This window comes from Calypte anna, chromosome 6 (assembly GCF_003957555.1).
Source record: "Calypte anna isolate BGI_N300 chromosome 6, bCalAnn1_v1.p, whole genome shotgun sequence".
Classification (NCBI taxonomy): Eukaryota; Metazoa; Chordata; class Aves; order Apodiformes; family Trochilidae; genus Calypte; species Calypte anna.
Window position 1 is genome coordinate 1,192,720 of NC_044252.1, and position 19,650 is coordinate 1,212,369.

At 42.7% G+C, this 19,650-nt stretch overlaps 1 protein-coding gene across 7 annotated transcripts in view; it reads right to left on the bottom strand.

Annotated features, from left to right (window-relative positions):
* The window catches only part of USP54 (ubiquitin specific peptidase 54), an 87,022-nt gene that overhangs the window by 38,235 nt on the left and 29,137 nt on the right, over window positions 1-19,650 (bottom strand). For 5 of the 7 annotated variants that reach the window (XM_030453137.1, XM_030453133.1, XM_030453131.1 and 2 more), the window contains exons 2-3: window positions 5,107-5,953; window positions 3,018-3,110 (exon numbers count right to left, since the gene is read on the bottom strand). In XM_030453137.1, coding sequence (XP_030308997.1) covers window positions 3,018-3,110; window positions 5,107-5,253 — 240 coding nt within the window. In that variant the 5' untranslated portion in view covers window positions 5,254-5,953. Of the gene's footprint in view, window positions 1-3,017; window positions 3,111-5,106; window positions 5,954-7,722; window positions 7,775-19,650 lie in introns of those variants that run through there. The other 2 variants (XM_030453132.1, XM_030453134.1) reach the window with 2 other exon arrangements.

A 19,650-nucleotide genomic window follows, 5' to 3' on the forward strand; every position in this document is an offset into this window, starting at 1 on the left:
TGTGACTCCTCATTTTATAAAAAGTGATTTAAAATGATGAATACTATTTACAGAGCTAGCTGAGCATTTACAGTAAATACTGTGCATGACACCAGAACCCCAAGAAACAGCTGCAGCAAGCCAGGGAAGTGTGAAAAAATAAACTTTGGTGCCTGAATTCAAAGGTTAAATTTAGCTTAGTGAAGACTATCTTCCTCTGGAGCCAATGAGAAGAGAATGGCACCTGCAGAGCAATGGGGGACCACAAATCCCCTCTGAACAGCACAGGAGGTATGGGGTATCCTGTGAAGGGAACCTGAAATGGAGAAGGAGAGATGAAGCAGACTCTTCCCCCCAGGTATTGCCCCTTCTCAAGGTCAGGTGAAGGTGCCAGCAGCTTGAGATCCCTGATCCAGAGGGCAGCAGAGAACAAGCCAACATCTTACCCAGCCTTCTTCCCCCTCAGCTGCCTCCTGATGACCATCTCCACGGTTTAGGAACATCCCTTGTGCAAATCTTTACCATTTAGTGTCACCCCATTTCAGCTGCAGGCAAGCAAGATGTTTTGGGGCTTTTTGGGGGGCCTGAGGGGAGGTTTGCATTCCTAATTTCACCCAGGGTTGAGTGACAGCCTTTGTTACTCACCTTTATAACATTATTTGACTTGATAATAACATAAAAATGGGGAAATATTTCCAATACTTCTGCAGAGGCAGCAATATGCTGCACAAGTTAATGAACACTGAAATCTGTCACAGTATCTCCCAGGAAAAAAAAAAAAACAATAAACAAAATTGAGTTGTTATGTGGACATAATGGAACCAGGAATAAAACAGCTCTGCAGCTTCTAGAAAACAAACCTCTATGCATCATTTCTCTGGCACAGTTTTACAATAGATGTCTCTAAACTTTCTGAAGGTTCTGGAATAGGCTTGGATAGAACACACTGAAATTTCCCATAAAGAACAGGGTGTAGAGAAAACACATTTGGGGTTGGATTAAAGCCAGTTGGAATTAATTTATTTACTTTGTCAAGTACTGGTTACTGCCCATACCCAGAAATACTGGTCCAGGTAACTCTTGACTTGTGTTCACACTTCTTCAGGAGTTTTCCACTGTACACTGAGTTTTTTGTGAGCTACAGGAATTTTGCACACAACCAGATGCAAGTTTTGTACAATGTGCAAAGGCTCTGGAGGATTTGGCAAGTTTTGGCTTCCAACACTGTTGGATACTAAGGGTTGTAACACCTTCTGGCTAAGCATGGCTCTGGTAAGAACATCAGATAGGAAACAAACAAACAAAATCCTTGCAAGTAACTGGGGGCAAGAAGAGAGAAGCAATACTTTTCCAAAGGCTGCTTAATTTAAAAAACAAACATATGGCTGCAGGCATATGATTTGTTCATTCTGCCACTTTAGCTGTCACTTCCAAGTTTATAATAGCATACTGCATACTTCAGCAAGACATCAAAAGCAAGGATTTTATCAACAAAACTAATCAAAAGCAAGCATTTTATCAACTGAACTAAACAACCCTTCGATCCAGTGTCTGCTTTTAATACACAGATTCCAGATAGCCTGTCACCTTCCAGCCTTCCTGCAGTGCTCTGCCCTTTCAGACTGCTACTGCTCATCCCAGATGCAGCTTTATCCAGAGTTTACCTTTCAAGACCAACTCCACAAAGGTCCTTCCTCTCCTTTCTCCTACAACATCTTTTTTCCCCTCCTCTTTTTCAGTACTCTTAATACAGAAAGAGATTTTCAATCTCTGAAGATTTTAATCTCTCAAGTCTTTTCATTAAAACCTCTCCCCTCTGCCTCAGAGTCCAGTCTACTTTCATTCAAAGGGCAGAACCTGTTTGATCTGGTATTTCAGTGCCCTATCTTGCTGTCAGGTTAAACCCCAGAAAGAGCAAAAGCTTCCATTCATGATGATGATTTCCCAAATCCCTTTCTTCCTGTCCTCACCTCAGCTACCAAAGAACACCAACAATCATTTGGCAATGCTCCAGGGCATGATCCCAGAGTCAGCTTCAAATTATTTGTCCCACTGATCTTAACTTAATGAACTCAATGCCCAAGTCCTGCCACTTCCCTGTCAGAAAGGGGATATATTTAACACTCCATCTTCTCTTTGTCTGGATAGCTGTATTTCTCACTTTGGATGTGCTATCTTGCTCCTAACCCACTGTTCTATCCTCTGAAGATACTGCTATAAATACCATCCTGCCTCATCATTTCCACAGATCTGTCTTGAGACAAATTTCCCTTCAGAAGGAAATTACTTGTCTTTTTCATGCCTTAGCAGTCTTCTCTTTGCTACTCTTTTGCAAGAGAAAACCCCTGAACACCAGGCCAAAAACTCACTGGGTAACTCATTTCAAGCCTGGCTCTACCAGAGGAGCTGTAAATTCACTTAACCATAGCAAGACAGCCATTATACCAGAAATATTGCCTGGGAACTTCAGATGATCATTACTTAAACCTTGCTCTATCTTCCCATATTTTAAGACATGCTGTCTTTTTATGACTGTACACAGAATTCAGGCCATAATCATTTCTCACACAGTTAATTTAAACATTTAGCTGGATTTCACAACCTGTAAGTAAAGATGTCTAAGTCCCAATTTCAGAAATGAAAAAAAAAAAATCACAGCTCAGGAAGATTAAGGCAATATTTTCATCGTGTTTGGATCACAGCCATTTCTCCAGCAAGGGTGAAGGGAGTTGTGAATTTGAAGTAGCAAAATTTTAAAAAGAGGGCACAGAAATCCAGAAGCACTAAAAATTAATGGGTAGAGACAAACTGAGATGTAGGGTTGTAAACTCTATTGATAAGAGCCTTTGCACCTAAAACTTAAGCTATGCTATTTTCAGATCTTACTGGTTTGAGTGCCTTGGGCCACCACTCATCACATTTACCTTTGCTCTCACCAATTTTCAAATGCAAGCTTATTCACACATATTCAAATACCAGAAACACTTCTGCTCAATTTTTTTTTTTTAAACTGTTGTTAATTTATGTCTGACTTTTACCTTAAGAGCACAGAAGATGCAAGAATCCCCCATACATTTGTGAGTTGTGATCTGCCGGAAGCTGCGGCGAAAAATGTCCAGGTGCCAGAGAACCTGAAACACAAAAAGGGGCCCAGATAATTTCAGGAATATATAGAATAAAATACTTCATGAAGCTCTAAATAAAGCTACACACACTAAAGAATGCCAGAAGCCCACTGATGTCTGTGAACATCACTTTTAAAGCAGGATGCCTTTTATCAAACTGAAAATTGACATTTTCACCCGATTTTCCTCAGCTGTAGCATTCCAATAGATGAATTTACAGAAGGACAACCCTTGGGGACAGTGTTTCAGCTTCACCTAACAATAACCAGATTTTCTTGTAAGCCTCAACTTGCAGTGAAAGGAGCCCTGACCTAAATTGTGTCCTGCCAGGTTCCGGGGAGAGCGGAAAGGTCCAGGTTGGCATCTGACTGAATGCCTCCTCAGCACACACAGAGGGACCAAGCTTCTCACTGCTGATTCATCTGGCCAACTGGCTAGGGAAAAAAATAATAATTCAGCACTCTGAAAAAAGCTGTCTTGGTTTCAAGAAGTGTTTCCAGCTGGAACAATTTGTTAACTGAACCACAGCACAGAAACGTTACCTAAAATCATATTTAAAACCACATTTATTGAATGTGCAATCTGCAAAGCTTCCCAAAACTTCAGAGCTGTCATGGCTGTGTTTATACTCAAGCTCTCCCTATATTTAAGGGCCTGGGAGGCAGCAGAGGCTTTGGACTCATCTGATTACACACAACATTCCTGAAGAACTACTGCAGACTTCACAAAAGGCCAAAAAAAAAAAAATACATTTAGAGACAAGTCCAATTTTTTAATGTAATTGCCTGTGAAAATTTATCTCAAATGTTTCTAGGAATACCGAGCAGTGAGGAGCAACAAGCATTCAAAAGCCTCTCAGACTAACAGTGAATGTGAAAAATTAAGGTCAAAAAGACCAGAAGTACATCTTTTATGAGATTAACAACATACTGGGTTTATTTTTTTTTTTTAATCCCGTTTTGAGTGCAAATATTTTTTGTATCCTGTCTCTTAGGAGCTTTAAAGGAAAACTTTCTGTGGAAGACTAAAGGCCAGGTTGTAGGCTTTCACCTTCATGTAGGGCATGCAGATGATGCTGAGCTTAGTTCTGACCTCAGCTCAGTAACTCAGTTTTAGGAGGCAGCCAGTGATTATACCTTACAGCTTAACAGGAGCTATTAACACAGGACAGCACTGGAAACCTCACTTTTCTTCTAATAAGTTCCTCTTGTACCCAGGGACTGTATTTCATGGCATATTAAAACTATTGAGGATGTTTCTATTTGCATGACTTGCACCATGGGGGCACCTCAAAGCCTGAAGTTGGGTGAGAACCTAATTGTGCCCATGGAGAAAAGTAAAAAAAAAAAATCAAAACCAAAAGCAGTGGCACAGTCTGTGCTGCAGAGGCAAATCATATGAAGGGAAGGAAAAGGCTGCACACCCTGCAGCCAGAAGGGCTGAATCTCAAACAGAGTTTCAAAACATCCCAGTTTTATACCAGTACAGCAGCCCTGACACTTGACATAAGAAATGTTTTTTCTTTTAAATCAAAAGGTAAAGATTTCATCTTCTAATCTAAGCTACAAAACAGCAGTTAGAAAGAAAAGTGGACTATATAAGTAGGATCTTGTGCTGGTATTCTAAATGCTTGAACTAGACTGGTTGAACTAAGTTAAATTTACTTGTAAGGGGTAAACATACTGCAAGCTATGCAGAATTCTATTCTTTTAAAAGCAGTTTTCTACATATATTTTCATCTTGGGTTCACATGTTATATTTTTACACAAACACAAGATTCAAGTTTACAGAGATGACAATGGGAATGCTGTTGATTTCATCAGGAAAATATGAAAATTAAAGAAGCTGTTCTGTAGCTCAACTAAAATGCTTTTCCAAATGTAGCTTTATTCTATCTAGGCCCAATTTTTAGTCAAGCCTGTCTATATCTGCTCCAATGCCTAAGAAAAACACTGCAATAGACAGAGGAGAAAGACTACATTTTTTTCATATATTCTCTTACCTGCAGTGCACTATTCAGGAAGCAACTGTTCTGCCCAGGTTCATTGCTGAGACCTTTACTGGGTGCTATTGAGGTTGTATTTCGTGGGGTAAACATGCCCTGCACATTCCCCCGACCCACAGAGAAGTAATTTCTTTTCCAAGACATCTTCCAGTTTCAGCTGCAGAACATGCAGGTTTAGGCTGGTATTCAACTTGATCAGACCCTTCCTTTCTTTCACTGAAACTGAGGTGGCATCCAGTCTTCTTTAAGCTAGAATTTAAACAGAATTTATCCTTTCACAGTGCACAAGCAGTTTAATTGTTTGAAATCCAGCCTAGGATGCTCTTCTTCACTTGATGCTTATGTATGCAAAACCCTCTTTTACAAGCAGCCACACACAAAGTCTGCAAAGGGAAGGAATCCATGGTCAGGGAAAAGTTCATCTGCTAGGCTGCTGCTCCCTTTTCCAAGCAGGCAGTGACTTCAGGGAACAAATGGCAAAGTTAAGGAGGTCCCAGAACAAAGAGGAAGCAAACAACATCCAGCTCCCACACCCCAAAAATCCCCCAAAATTCTCTAATCCTCTTGTAATCTTCCTGCAGAAGATGGGAAAAATCCAATTAATAAGGGAGCAGAGAAACCAAAACCAAAATAAAACCCTGGCAGCTCCCTTGTGCTTCCATCTATCTTGGGTGATGAAAGAGACATCATTATCCTCACAGGGGAAAAAGAAGCAACTCCAGGACTTGAGCTTTAAAGCAGTCAAAGGTCTCCGATGCTGTTCTTCTAATGCTGCTTGAGATCTGCAGAAGTTTCTTCTCCTGCTCCTCCTTTTGCAATGGGAATGCCCGGCAGTGCCAGAGAGCTGGAGAGAGAAAAATAATCAAAGGCTTGCGTCATGTCATTCCTCTCTTGGTTTTGTGGTGTTCTGCCAAGACCAGTGTTGCCTCACCTCCCACAATACACTGAATCTTCTGAGACAAAGCAAAAAGAAAAAACACAAACCTGCCTCCACCCAGAAAATAAAACAACGTGGAAAGGAACAGAGAATTCCAAGAGAAGGATGTACCAGCAAGAAGGCTGCAGCGTGTTGGGAGAGGTAAAGAAGGGAGTTGGATTAAAGCAATACCCAATGGTTATGTCAACTCCAAGGCAGTTCTCACACATATCCTTTAAAATCTTGAAGTCTTAAGTTTCTGTAAGTTACTCTGGCCATTCCAACAGGAGTAAGAGGATTTCTAGTTCTGGGAATACACACTAGTGTGCTGTCCACACTGGAACTGGGATGCTGAACTGAACTTTGAAGCCTGAGAAGCCAAAGGCAACAGGTTCTCCCTGACTCTCTCTCCCACAGCTCTCTCCAGGGAAAAAAATGTCTCCAAATTTCCTTAATGAGAAACTACATGTATATACTTCATCTAGGTACACAGGATACACTTCCAAAAGACATTGATGCTTCTGAAGGATCCAGAAGAATCAATTCAATTTGCTTCTCCTACCACAAGCTCACACACCCTCATCTCACAGGAAAGAGAATTTGACCTCAGAAATTCCTAGAAACAGGAACTACACGATTGCTGGAAAAGCATATTTTATAGTCTCGCAAGTATAGTCCACCTGGATTTACTTTACAGACAATTGCACAGTATTTTCCAGGGAATATCCTGGAAATATTGATACAGGTAACAACTGAATGGCCCTGTCATAGCTGGTGTAAAGAAGTTCACCCTATTTCACATGTTTTGAACTAGTAATTGTAGCACAAAGTCACTACAAGTAGATGCCTGTGCCTCAGCAAAAATAAACTAGGAGACTTACTCTTCACAAAGATATCCTGAATAATGTGAAGTTCCACACAATCATAAATCCTTTGTCTCCTATCAAAACACAGAAGGAGCTTCCTCAACATCTATGCTGCAGCAGCCTCATCCATTCCCTTCTCGTGACATTTTGCTTGTCCTTGTACTAAACCCACTCCACAAATGTTCAGGAAGGCTGAGCATTGCTGTGAGGCAGGCAAATGACTCCCTACAGATGAATATTCTTCTTGGTTCCCAGTGTGCCATGCAAAGTTTTCTGCTTCCCAGCCTGCAGACCCAGACCATTACCCTGCTCGTCCTGCAACATTCCCAAGCACTGAATACATCTACAGGACTCATCCCAAAGCAGTTTCAGCCCCAGCCCCCCTTTTCTTTGCTCAGTCCCTTAGTGAGCCACAGGCCAGTGTGAGGTTATTCAGTTTCAAGCAACACTTTAGGGATCTCTGTAAAGCAACACCACTTGCAATAGGTGCTGCAGCTAAGGCTGTGCTGCAGAGAGGGAGCAGAATGCTGCCTGGAAGGAGCTGAGGAAAGAAGCCTCCCTGCTAGCCCAGGAAAAGAGAAAACAACCCAGAGTCAAGCACTCTGTCTTCTCCTTCCCACAGTCCCTACAAAAAGTTGGACAACACAACCCAAAGCATGCCCAGGTGCAAACAGTACCTGTGCAGGGGGCTTGGGTTCAAAACAAAATTCTGCTGTCAAACCTGGTCCTTTTGGAGCCAAGCTGCCTCAGCTGGGAGGGAGAGAAGACATTTTTGTCTAAAAATGTTGATAGTCTTGGAAGCAGAGTCAGCTGAGAAGCTTTGTAGCTCACCTGTGATTGCAGCAAGGCTCTCGCAAGCTGGCCAGGACTCTGGCAGTGGCCGTGCAAGCTGTGCTAGCACAGGTAACCTGCCCCGGCTTTGCAGAGCCTGAGCAGAAATGATTTCTTTCTGCCCACAGAGTGGCTGGGATTGCTCAGAGCAGCAAGCTGAGGTTGTTCCTTTGGCTGGCTGGCCTTCCCAGAGCTAAGAACAATGAGAAAACACTTCAGCTGGTAACCACCCAGTTATGACAAAAGCAGATCTGAGGAGATAAAGCACAGCTTCACACTTTGTCAACCTCCAGAAACTTTCCAGCACCATGTAACAGCTACAAAATTCAATCATTAATCTCAAATATATGTAAGACACCATTCCTATGCATTGCTTACAGACTCACTTAGCTCCTGCTCTACACCAAAAAGGGTTGCGAGCAGGGAAAAAAAAACCCAAACACAAACAGAACTTCTGTAAAACCCAAGCATCATTATTAAAATATTTTGGTTTTGTTTCCACCACCACTGACAAACCATCAGCAGAAAAAAATCCAACCCTCCCATACTTGAACCACCCAACAAACCATGACAAATAGGCTAAGAAAACAGCAGCAATCTTTAAGGGAAGAGGAAAAGTATTGCTGCCCCAGCCTGACAGCAGATGCAGGTGTTCTCCTCCCAGACACTGTGTTTGTAACAGGCTCCAAACACAGAACTACCAAAAAATCCCCAAAATTTACTTTCTGCAAGGAAATTAGGGTAACACTTTGATAACATGCAGCACAAGCTTCAGAGAATTAAATAGTTAAGTGTGAGGAAAGCTTTTCATCTATTGTTCCTTGATTCAAGAAGTGTTTTGAGAAAGCCTGCTACCCTACTGCAGAACACAACAGCTTTTTAAGAGTACAAGGAAAAGCCCTACAATGGAATTGTCACGGGAGTTTCTCAGCCTGCTGTAGCATTGGCATGTTAGGGGTCAGCAAAGGGAGCTCCACATGGCTCTTGTATTAAAACAAAGCCCAAAAAAACCCAAACAAACAATAAAATACACAGAAACAAAAAACAATGAAAACACCAAAAAGCCACCAAAAAAACCCCAAAAGAACCCAGGTGACTGATTCAAAAGCTGTAGCTCCTTTATGTCCCACTGCCATCTTAGGATGAGTCCAGTAAAATGAGTCTGAAGGAAGAAATAAAGGTGCTGTCAGACCTGAGAAAACTGTTCTTATAAATAAGGGACAGGATCCTGAGAGCTGGAAATTTTACTAATACAGAAACGAGACCAAAACAGGAAGAGTGACAGATGAAAAAGCTTGAAGAATGCTCTTGGTTCATTACTCAAATTATTCTTTTAAACACAGAATGAACTGAGGCAGAAAGCCTAAAGACTCTGAAGGTATTTCAGTTCTGTTTATCATGTTAAGAATGATACTGGAAAAAGGCAACAAATTAATCCAGACAGCTTGATTTAAAAAGCTAACTACACCCCTGAAAAGTTGCACAGCCTTAGAGTAACGTTGTAATGAAGAGTAAACAATAAGAAAAGAAGTGTAACACTCCTTTCTGCATGCATTTTTTCAGTCTTCTTCACTCTGCTGGAAGAAAGAGGTGTAAGAAATGCCTGTGACTCTTGCTGTCAGGTTTGTCAGTCTTCCTCTCAGAGGAAGAAATACTTGCCCAGCTCTGTGCTACCTGGGCTACTGGGTGGCACCAGGAACTGATACCACCCAACAGTGCCCCTGCACAAGACAGACTCATACTGGTCTGCCTTATTTTTCATCCTACTATTGCCCAATTCCTATTCTGTGAGGTGTTGTAAGCACAGAAAGTTAAAATATAAATGTTTTTTTCAGGAAACGTTCCCACTTACCTGATGCAAAAGTGATTATTAAAATGTTAGGCTAGAAGCTGCCAGTAAAAACCACCAAAATGATCCTGAGGTGAAGGGGAAAACCAGAAGTTTCCCCCAATCCACAGATGTTCTCTTTTAAAGAGTTAGGGCACAGCAAACCTGTGACAAACACTACAGGATTTCCAGAAGATACCAAACCAGAAGGCAGCAGACAGAACAGTGAGCAAATTGGTGTAACACTCATCCTTGCCTAAAACTGCAGTAATTTTGGTCATCAACCACTGTGTTTGTCCAGCCTACCAAGCACCAGAGGAAACTGCAGCCAGGAGACTCATGAGGCAAGCTGTCCCTCAGAATTCAGCTCAATGAAAAGGCAGTGTTGGCATTTCTGAAGGAGTAGGCAGCTTTCTGCTTCTACAGTGGCTGGAGGGAGAAAATGGAGCAAGTTTTTCTATGAAGAAAGAACATGTTCTTATATCAACTTTCCAAGCAAACAAAAAACCCATAAAAATCAAACCCAAACCCACTCTGTGTTCCTGTTAACTGCTCAGACCAACAAGGGGCATGGACAGACCATGTTCTGCAGAAAACTCCCCAAAGTGTGAGTCTGCAGGCTGCTGGGGTCAGGTGTAGCTCTATACTGCATGAAAACATTCTTTTCAGCAAGCAGTTATCCAACTTCTTCCTCAAAAATGCTTGTGAGTTTTATAAAACCAAAGTGGACTGTCTCTCAAAACATTGTAATGAAATCTTGCAAACACTTACCTAATCCAAATCATTTGATTTTAAGCCTGACAGTCAGCCAAATCTATTTAAAGAGCATCACTCACAGTAAAAAAAGCAGCAGAAAGCCATTGGCTTTCAAGTGCAGAAGGTTCAGAGATGGTGGAGGGCTGGAAATTTCTACCTACTTGAGCTCGAGGGGAACTTCTCCTCCCAACTGCCTACAGGTGCTTCTCTGGGGTTATAAAGTCTTCAGTCATTTCTGCAAACCCACCTAAGAGAAAAGCATCAGCTGATAAACATCTGTCTTCTCTGCAGACATACAACCACATGGACTTTTGTTGAAAATAATGGAAAAAGTATGTCATTTATCCTACAGAGCTACCCAGAGCAAGAACAGGAGTGTAGCCATGTCCAGACTTTCACAAAGCAGCTGAGATGACTCAAGTTATCCAGCTGGCTCTCGAATAATCAGAAAAGCTACCAAAACCTCTCCAGCAAAGAGCTCTAATTCAACATGACAGCCATTCAAAAGCAAATTACAATAAAAAAGCCAAACCCAGAGCTCTGTATATTTCAAGCCTGCATGAGAGCCTCTTCTGGGACAGGTTGCCCAGGGAAGCTGTGGCTACCCCCTCCCTGGAAATGCTCAAGGCCAGGTTGGATGGGGCTTGGGAACAACCTGGGCTTGTGGGAGGTGTCCCTGCCCATCCAGGGGGGTTGGAATCGGATGATCTTGAAGGTCCCTTCCAACCCAAACCATTCTGTGATTCTGATCAAAAATAACTGAACCTGCAAGATGATCCAGAAGTTTCTGGAGGAAAGCATCTCCAGTTGGAGGCTGCAATTCACATGAGCATAATGTGGGGTAACAGAATAATAAAGGGCTTCTGTTCAAAGACAAACAATGAGAGCTGAGGTCAGAAGGAGAGAAGCAAAGGCCAGGCTATTCACTTCATGTGGTGCTTATTGCCCAAACCCTTCAGTCCCTAGATAAGAACTTTTACTCCTATCAAACCCATGGCATTAATAGCCACTGAGCTCAGCAGCATGGTACTTCCAGCACAGGCATTTGCTGGGGGGTCACAGGGACCAAGGCAGGCAAGCCCACAGCTTTGTGTCCTAAAAATTCTCTTGTCCTAAAAGCTGTGTGTCCAAAATCCCTCGGAAGCAGCTGCCCCTCTTTCTGGGAGACAGCTCAAAGGATCTGTTATCTACACAACTTTCCTCTGATGACCGAAAAGGGGAGGAATTTATATAAAATTAAGAAGGTCTGCCCACCCTGAAGTAAATTCCAACCATCTGAAAACAATCAGCACTCCCTTCAGAGCTCCCTTCTTGCTTAGCTCTTTAGACTGCTCTACATGATAATAAAAGCCTGTACCTTAACACACATTTAGGTTTGCAAAACACTTATCTTGAAGTTTTGTATTACTTTCTACACTAAATCTGCCAATTCTCCCAAGACTGTACTTAAAAACCACCCTGCTTACTCTAGGCTTGGTGCTGGTCATTTCAGGAGGAGGAAGAGTGGGATGAAACCAGCTTTTCATCCCCCTTCACATGGAACTTGTGGAGTTCAGACAAAACCACAGCAGCTTCAAGTGTTATGCAAGTGCTCAGAAGCAGTAAAGCACCACCAGAAGTCCTGGAGCACAGAAAACCACAACAAATGGGAGCAGGGCAGCTGGCAGCCATATGGAGAGATGGAAGGTTCTGGTTTGATTCTAGGGAACACTCAGCCAGCCTCTTGCTGCCTATTGCTCCCTTTCCAAATCTTCACCTGGGCTATCCAGAGGGGAGCTGCAAGAGCAATTCAGTATTTGATTCGATCTCCAGATATAAACAAGCATTTTCATGGCAAAAGCCTGCATTTTACAGCAATCAGCTATGGCCACAAGATTTCAAGGACCTTTTCCCTGTGGCACCTTATTCCTAATACTCTCAGCTCTTTGCCAACACTATCACTGACCCAAAAAACATCAAAGTTTTCCACTTTGTCTTGCAAATTCCAGATGACCTCAGAGTTCTTAGAAGCTATCCAAAGTAGTCAGTAGTATTCAACAAGGTAAGGCTTAATGACAGAGAACTTTTGGATGTGAAAAATCCTGATGCCATCCTTTTCCTGAGGCTTTCACTGCTCAGCAGCATCTAAACAATTGTTGATAAAAATCCTCTCCTCTAATGGCCCCCTTGTTGTGAGCTCCCCTGCCAACCTTCCCAGCCCTTCCTTAAAGCAGGAGTCAGCAGCAATCAGCTCCCAAATCAGCAGCTGTGCACACTGCAGCACCACAAACCCCACTGTGCCATTAAACCTCAGTTCACTTGATCTGGACTCAGTAACAGATGAAAGGACTGAATGTGTTAATACACACACATCCAACATAGATATAAAAACCAGGGGTAAGCAGGAAATGAATCTTGCAGGAAAACAGGCAGAAAACTCCAGCACCATGAGAACTTCTAATTCCAAGGCACCAACACACCCAGAGCAGCAGCAGGCTCCGAGCAGAGAGCTGGACAGCTTTTGGGAAGAAAACAAGAGCTTTCTGGTCATCTGCTAAGAATCAGTAAGTCAAACACCTGCTCTTCAGGTAGTGCTGAAGGGGAGAGACACCCAGGGCAGAAAGCAAGTTCTCAGCAATGGCACACAGCTGACTTTGGCACCAGCAGCTTTGGAAAACCTCCGTGCACACAGGGTGGGCAGGCAGAATTCCCACCTCCCTGATGATCAACATGATCCCTCCTCTCTTTTCTCTTGGCTTAGGACAGAGTTTGGTACTGAAGTATTAGTTATAGGCTTACTCTCATCCTTTTTATTGACTCCATGGTGTACCATCATTATCTAGACTGCCATTGCCTCAAGAAAGCTTGTGACACACTCACCTGCCTGCCAGACTGCTCACACACCAAAGTACAAACCTCAAGCAGTACAAACAAAGCAAGGGCTGAGGAGAGAGAAGAAAGAAGTGAGCAGAGGTTTAAGGTGTCTCTGCTGAGTCCCAGTATTAGAGTGCTTACATCCTTTTCCCTGCCTTGCTAAAGCTGATAAGCAGGAGTGCTGCTGCACTGAACCATCATGTAGATTAATAATTCTACACAAAAATATAAACCCATGTACCCAGCATCCACAACATGCTGATTATTTTGGGGTTTTTAGGCAGTCATCTGTGCTGTATAGTTATAAATAACACTTGAGCAGCATCACGAGTGTGCAGACATATGCATGACCACTTAATAATCTCAACTTGGGTTTAAATCCATTGCTATTTAGCTTCAGAACAATAAGTACAGCTAACAAGAACAGGGAAACTGATTTGGGCTTCATTTGGCTTTCTATTCAGATGCATTTTTCCACAAAACCAACCGAAGCCTTTGGAACCTGAGCAGGACAAACACCTGGAGGTAACCCAGGGAAAAGCTTTGGGATGAACACATCCCCTCTTCAACAGCACAAGGCAAGAGTAAAACAATCCCAGAGGTTGGGGGAAGCATTCCATGAAGCCACACACCTCACCAACAACCTGGGACAGACAAACAGGGGGAGTGGAACTCAGAAACACTGATTTTTTTTTGTTGTTTTGTTATCTATACAACTAGATCAGCAGAAGAAAACCTCAATGCATTCAGAGAAACTAGAGAGGAAAAGACACTCTGTGCAAGGTGATGAGATTGGGGGTTGGGTTTTTTTCTCCTTTTTAATTAGGAAGCAAACTGATACTGCCAAACTTTCCATCCCAAACTTGCACAAGGCAAGAGCTCTTCTCCCCCACTAGAAACCAAAGCATTTGTAAGATGCTGCCATGGTTTCCCCATGGCTCCTGCAACCCAACACCAGACCTGGCTGACTGGGCCACTGCTGGCTGAGCCTTACCTGAAATTATACTTTCATTGAGCAGTGCCTTACAAATAGACTATTTATTCTGCTTAAATTCTGCTGGTATAAGACATTCTGAAAGATACACTAGAATAGAATAAATATTTTGGAGAACAGCACCCCCACCCCCACTCCCCCATTTCTTTTTTATCAGGCAGTTGTATATATATAGATATAGATACATATCTATATATGTGTGTGTGTATATATATATATATTTATATATATATATATATATATATATATATATAAAAGCCTTCAAATCCATTCCAATCTCTTTTACTGTGTGAAACTTGGATTAGATGGCCAGAACAGGCAAAAGGTACTTTCTTTACTTTTCACATATAGTAGTTTTGTCAGAAAGACATTTCACAAACTGAAACACTACAGAATATGTATACACAGATGGAAGCTCCATGTCTGCAAAGCAGATTGTACCATACAAACAAGTTCTCTGAAATAGGGAATTTTCATGTTCTTATTACAAAAAGATGAATCCATTAAGACCTGCACATGACCTTCCATAAAACTCCAGTCTCTTTGAATTCAAAGTCTGAATTCAAACTTCTAATTTATTATTCAAAGCAACTGTTCAAGTATTACCAGATGCTACTGTAAGGAATTACTTCTATACTGATTTTAAATACTCATACAACTCTTTGCTTACAGTTTTTAATAGCTTAAAACTCTCAGCATCTCCTGGAAAAGCAGCTGCTGTCCAGCCTGTGAAATGCAGAAACAATGACACAATTACCTTTTATCAAAACCAGGCTTCTGGAGAGGTTGTTATTGTTTGCATTCAGAAAGGTTATTTTATCTTCACCAGAAAAGTACTGTGAAACTACCAAATGCAAAAGGGATTATTTTGTGTCCTGCTGTGGGCTGGAGAGATCCACAAAGTATGAAAGAGACTCTTGTTGAGTACAAGCAGGCTCTGTCCTAATGGGTCACAGAAGCAGAAGCTGTGCAAATGCAGTATAATACAAGAGGAACAGACCAGTTGGGTGCTGGGGTAAGAAAAAGAAGAATTATGTCAACAGCTTTAGTTTATTTATTTATTTTCTCTGCCTGGTGATGAAATGACACTGCTGAGTGGCACCAGAAGCTCCCTATTAAAACACAAAACCAAACCAAGAGGAGGTATATACCATGAAATTAACCTTTCCACATTATCTGTGGGCTGCTCATTGGCAGAAAAAGAGGATGAAGAGGGAAGGTCACAGAAGTTCCTCTCTTTGCAACTGGAAGAAACCTGTTAAATACAACATTAAAATAGAATTCTGTGGGTGCCCAGAGAAGTTAACACAGGTTCAAGCAACTGTGGAGAGGAAAAGACCCATCTAGAACTTGGTATGAATTAAAAAGAGCAGGTTTGAGGGCACGTGTCCACCCTGACAGCACTGCAAAGTATTCAGCCAACAAAAATACTAAAGCCATATGGGGTTGAGCACTGAAAGAGTTTGTGGAAAAAAGAGCAGCCTTGCTCAGCTGTGGATAACAGGATTTCAGCCTGGACTGTAAATAAAAGGATGTGGTTCCTTCAGAGGGTTGGTTTATTTCAGCAGTGGGGAAAGGTCTTGGGCAGCAGTCAGCAGCAGCACTCAAGGTTCTTCTTTACCCCCTAAAGTAAGGGGGGTCCTGCCCCATCCTGCCTTGTTCCCACTGGAGATGGACCAACTGTGGTCAAAGGAGAGGGCTCCAGGGACTGCAGGGCCTTAGGCATGGCACAAAATCTTGGAGAGACTTTTGGGGCCACTCAGTGACAAGCAGCTGGGAAGCAGAAATATCGTGGGCATCAAGGAAGCTGCACACAACCTTATTTCCATTTTGTCTCCCCTAGTCCTTTGGGATTTGCTCTTTTACAAAAGCAAAATCCCTAATACTTACCTGAATTCAAAAATTGGCTTTTTGGGATGTTAAAATCCTTTCAGTTTTTGGGAGCTCACCACAGGAATAGGGTTAGAAACACCCACCTCAAACCTGTGGAAGACTCCATACCCTGCTATCCCAGCCCAGGATGATCTCTGAGGTTTGCTTCTTCCCCAGACCTCCTCTGGAGTCTGACTGAAGAAGGTCTGAGGAAGATCAGCAACTTGGTAGGGAAGCAGCTGCAGATCCAGAACACCTACAAGGCAAGACAAGGACAAAACCCAACACTGCCCTGTTTAAAAAGCCCTCTCCTTCAGAGCAACCAGCCCTCAAGCTATGACCTGACATCTGGGTAGGCAACATCTATAAAAGCTGTCCCTATCAAGAAGCTTCAGCACCCCGTGGCATGACACCACAATCAGTGCTTTGCTGAGAAAGCAATTACAAAATCTCTCTTCAACACTAGGAGAAAGCTTTCAGCCCTACTGTTGCTATAATTATAATTATTATCCATTCCTTAACCAGCATTACAACATACAACACTTCCTTATCCACACCTGTAAGGGAGACAGGAAAAAATAAGGATATTCTATCCAGATTAAGAGTCTATGCATCCTTCCTCTGTCATTAATAAAATAAATCACGGGCGTGTGTGTGCACACGTGCAACCAAGTGGCTAACCTGGAAAAATCTTCCATTTCTGGCCCATTGGGGCTAAAGTTGCTCCATTTGGAGCTGAACTGCTTGAGCTTGAGCCAGAATGTGCAGTGTTAGATGCATTTTCTCTGCTAGACAAGAAGGAAACTTTTTTTCCTGGCTTGTTAGCAGTCTTGTTTTTTCCTCCTTCCCTCCACCTTCTCTAATTCAACAGACTCTGGTGACCCAGGGACTCATCAGTCAGGACACACATCCTCTTGTCACATCAAGCCCATTAGAAACTCAAGAAAAATCTTGTGGAATTTCATATATATTAACAGAGCCATTAAAAAAATATCATTGTGACCCGAGAAGTCAGAAGCTGAAAAGATGGAACTGGAAAATGGATGCAATCACATGGCTCTGGCACACTCTTCTTTGGAAACAGCAATCTGGTCTCACAGCTTTCATCTGAGACAACTCCCAGGAGATACAGCAGCTGATTAACACCACTTGGCTCTTGGTGGAGCTGAAAACTGTCTTTAAAAAAAACCTTCTTACATATGCACTTGTTCCAGCTCCCATCATTTTGTTTCTTGATTGCTAGAAAAACTCTGTCTTGAGTATGGTTTAATGTCTCCAGCTGGGCAGTATCAGCATGATTTTCTCTAACACACTGTTTCCCCTCCCTGGGGTATGGCAGTCTCCCTGCACTTGTTTCTAAGGGACCTCAGACCTAGCACAATATTGACTTTCCCATTAATAAGTGCAGCATTAAATCCTGCCCCAAAAGGTGCCACCCTTCACCAGCCATTAAGTTACATTATAAAGCAACTGCTTCTGTTTTCTCTCCCACAGAGAAGATGGAAACATACCAAGAAAAAAAAAAAATCTACAAAACTATCTGGTTATCCTCCAAATCACTCCTATCCTGCCAAGCAGAGAGGAGCTGGGAGGCAAGGCAGCAGGTGTGCCAAAACCATTGTTCATGGTGACAGCCACCACCGCCTGCTTCCTCTGCTCCTCTGGCTCTTTCTCACATTTCTTTGGCCTTAGAAACTCCCTAACAACCCAGAATCAGGCTGTTTGGGGTCTGAAGACAAAACTCTGAGGTTGCTGACTGTATCCTATAGGATATGTCAGTATGTTAAGGGGACTTAAAGCCCTGTATGCACACCACAACGCTTCTCCCTGTGTCAAAGAAAAGGAAGAGCTTTCTTGAGCTACCAGTCTAAAGAAAAAACCAAAAAAAGCCCTAAGGTTTCTTTAACTCCCACCAAGTACACTGTACTAAAAGAAGGAATCTACACATTTTAACAAATACATACTTCGTGTTAAGCTGAAGCAGTGAGAAACATGGAATAGTAGTGGTAGACTTCCAAAATTCACAGAATAATTACTATTTATTTTGGAAACAAGACATTTCACAGAAAGCAGGGGATCAGGAAGCCAGCCAAAGCAAGTTGACTTCCCCAAATCAACACACTAAAATAATAAAAAAAGCTCTGTGTACATTCAATAACTCATTCCATCACCAACTTTCTAACACAGAACTCAACTACTAGAGGGAAGCAAAACCACATCTACATCATCGAAAAAGCAGCCTGCAGAGCCACACTGTAACTGCTGCCTAGTCAGTGTGGGAAATGAACTGCCAACATCCCTTCCAGCTGTGACAAACACCAAGGTGAGAAGAGATTCTGACTGGCTTCAGCTTCAAGTTTGCCATGGAAACCATTAGTGAGATGAAGCTATGGTGTGTTGGACCACAGGCAGCTTAGGGCTCCCAAAGTGCCTCTGCCACAGGCTGCAGAACAGAAATAGTCTGCACACACACCACCAGCATTAGGCAGCAGGACTAGAATATTGAAAAGCAAACTGTTAACAAACTGCAGCAACACTTTCACCTTTGAAACAAGGACAACACACACCTCACAGCAGTATTTTCTACCTTTCAGTGCCTCACCTAGGAGAGGATTCCCGCGGCAATTCGGACTCAATCAAAAACCCAGGGATGTCACAGCACTGGTGACACAGAATTAAAACCAGGGACCCACCTTCAGAATCCACTGCCTATTCCACCAGCTCCATCCTGAGATGCTGCAACAAAAGGTGGGGATCAGAGCAAGCTGAGAAAACTCTGGAGAGGACTCTCTGCTCAAGTAATAGGTTCTGAGTAACACTCGCATGGAAAAATTATTTAAGGGAGGAAGAAAGAGGCAGCAGAGTGTGGGAGGGGACAGCCTGCAGTTTCAAACAATAGGAAGCTGTTAAAACAAAAAAACAAGGGCCTCCCTCAGCACAGGAAAGTCTGAAAAGCATTGCCCCCACTGCCACCTACCAGGCAGGCAGCTCTGACAACAGAGATAAGGCCCCGCTCACCAACAGTTCCCTTGGGAAACAGGGCCAGGCAAAAGGTTTTCCAAAGCCTTTTAATTAAAAATAAAAATTAAAAAATGGCCAGACTGGGGGCAGAAGAGGGGCTGTAAGAGGTGCCTGCATGTGGGAGCAGCAGCCTGTGCAGAGGCAGGGCTCCCCTCAATGGGACAAGTCAAGGAGTGAGGTTCCTGCAGACTCTTTAGCTGGAGGTGAAGGATGTTTTCTCATGGGAGAGGTTGGTATCAGGAGTGATGTGCAGCCACTGAACAGAAAAATATGGCAAGAGATCCAAAAAATGGCTTCAGTTTTGATCCCCTGGTTTACAGCCCTGCGGTTTCAATGCAAATTTAAAAGCTTGTGGGTTGTTTTTTTTTCAAAGAACAATTATTGCAGGACAATTCCTGGAACCATCCCCTGGGGTTCAAAGCCAGTGATACTGATCAAGGATAAAAAGCAGCTTGTTCAGAGAAGGAAAAAACCAGCTTCCTACCCCCAAAACCTCCTGTAAGGTCAGTTAAGCTCAGCAGCAGCATCCCTACATGATTACTCCCAGCCTCTCTTACAGTACACACAGCTCCAGGACACTGGTGCCATCCACACTCAGCATCAA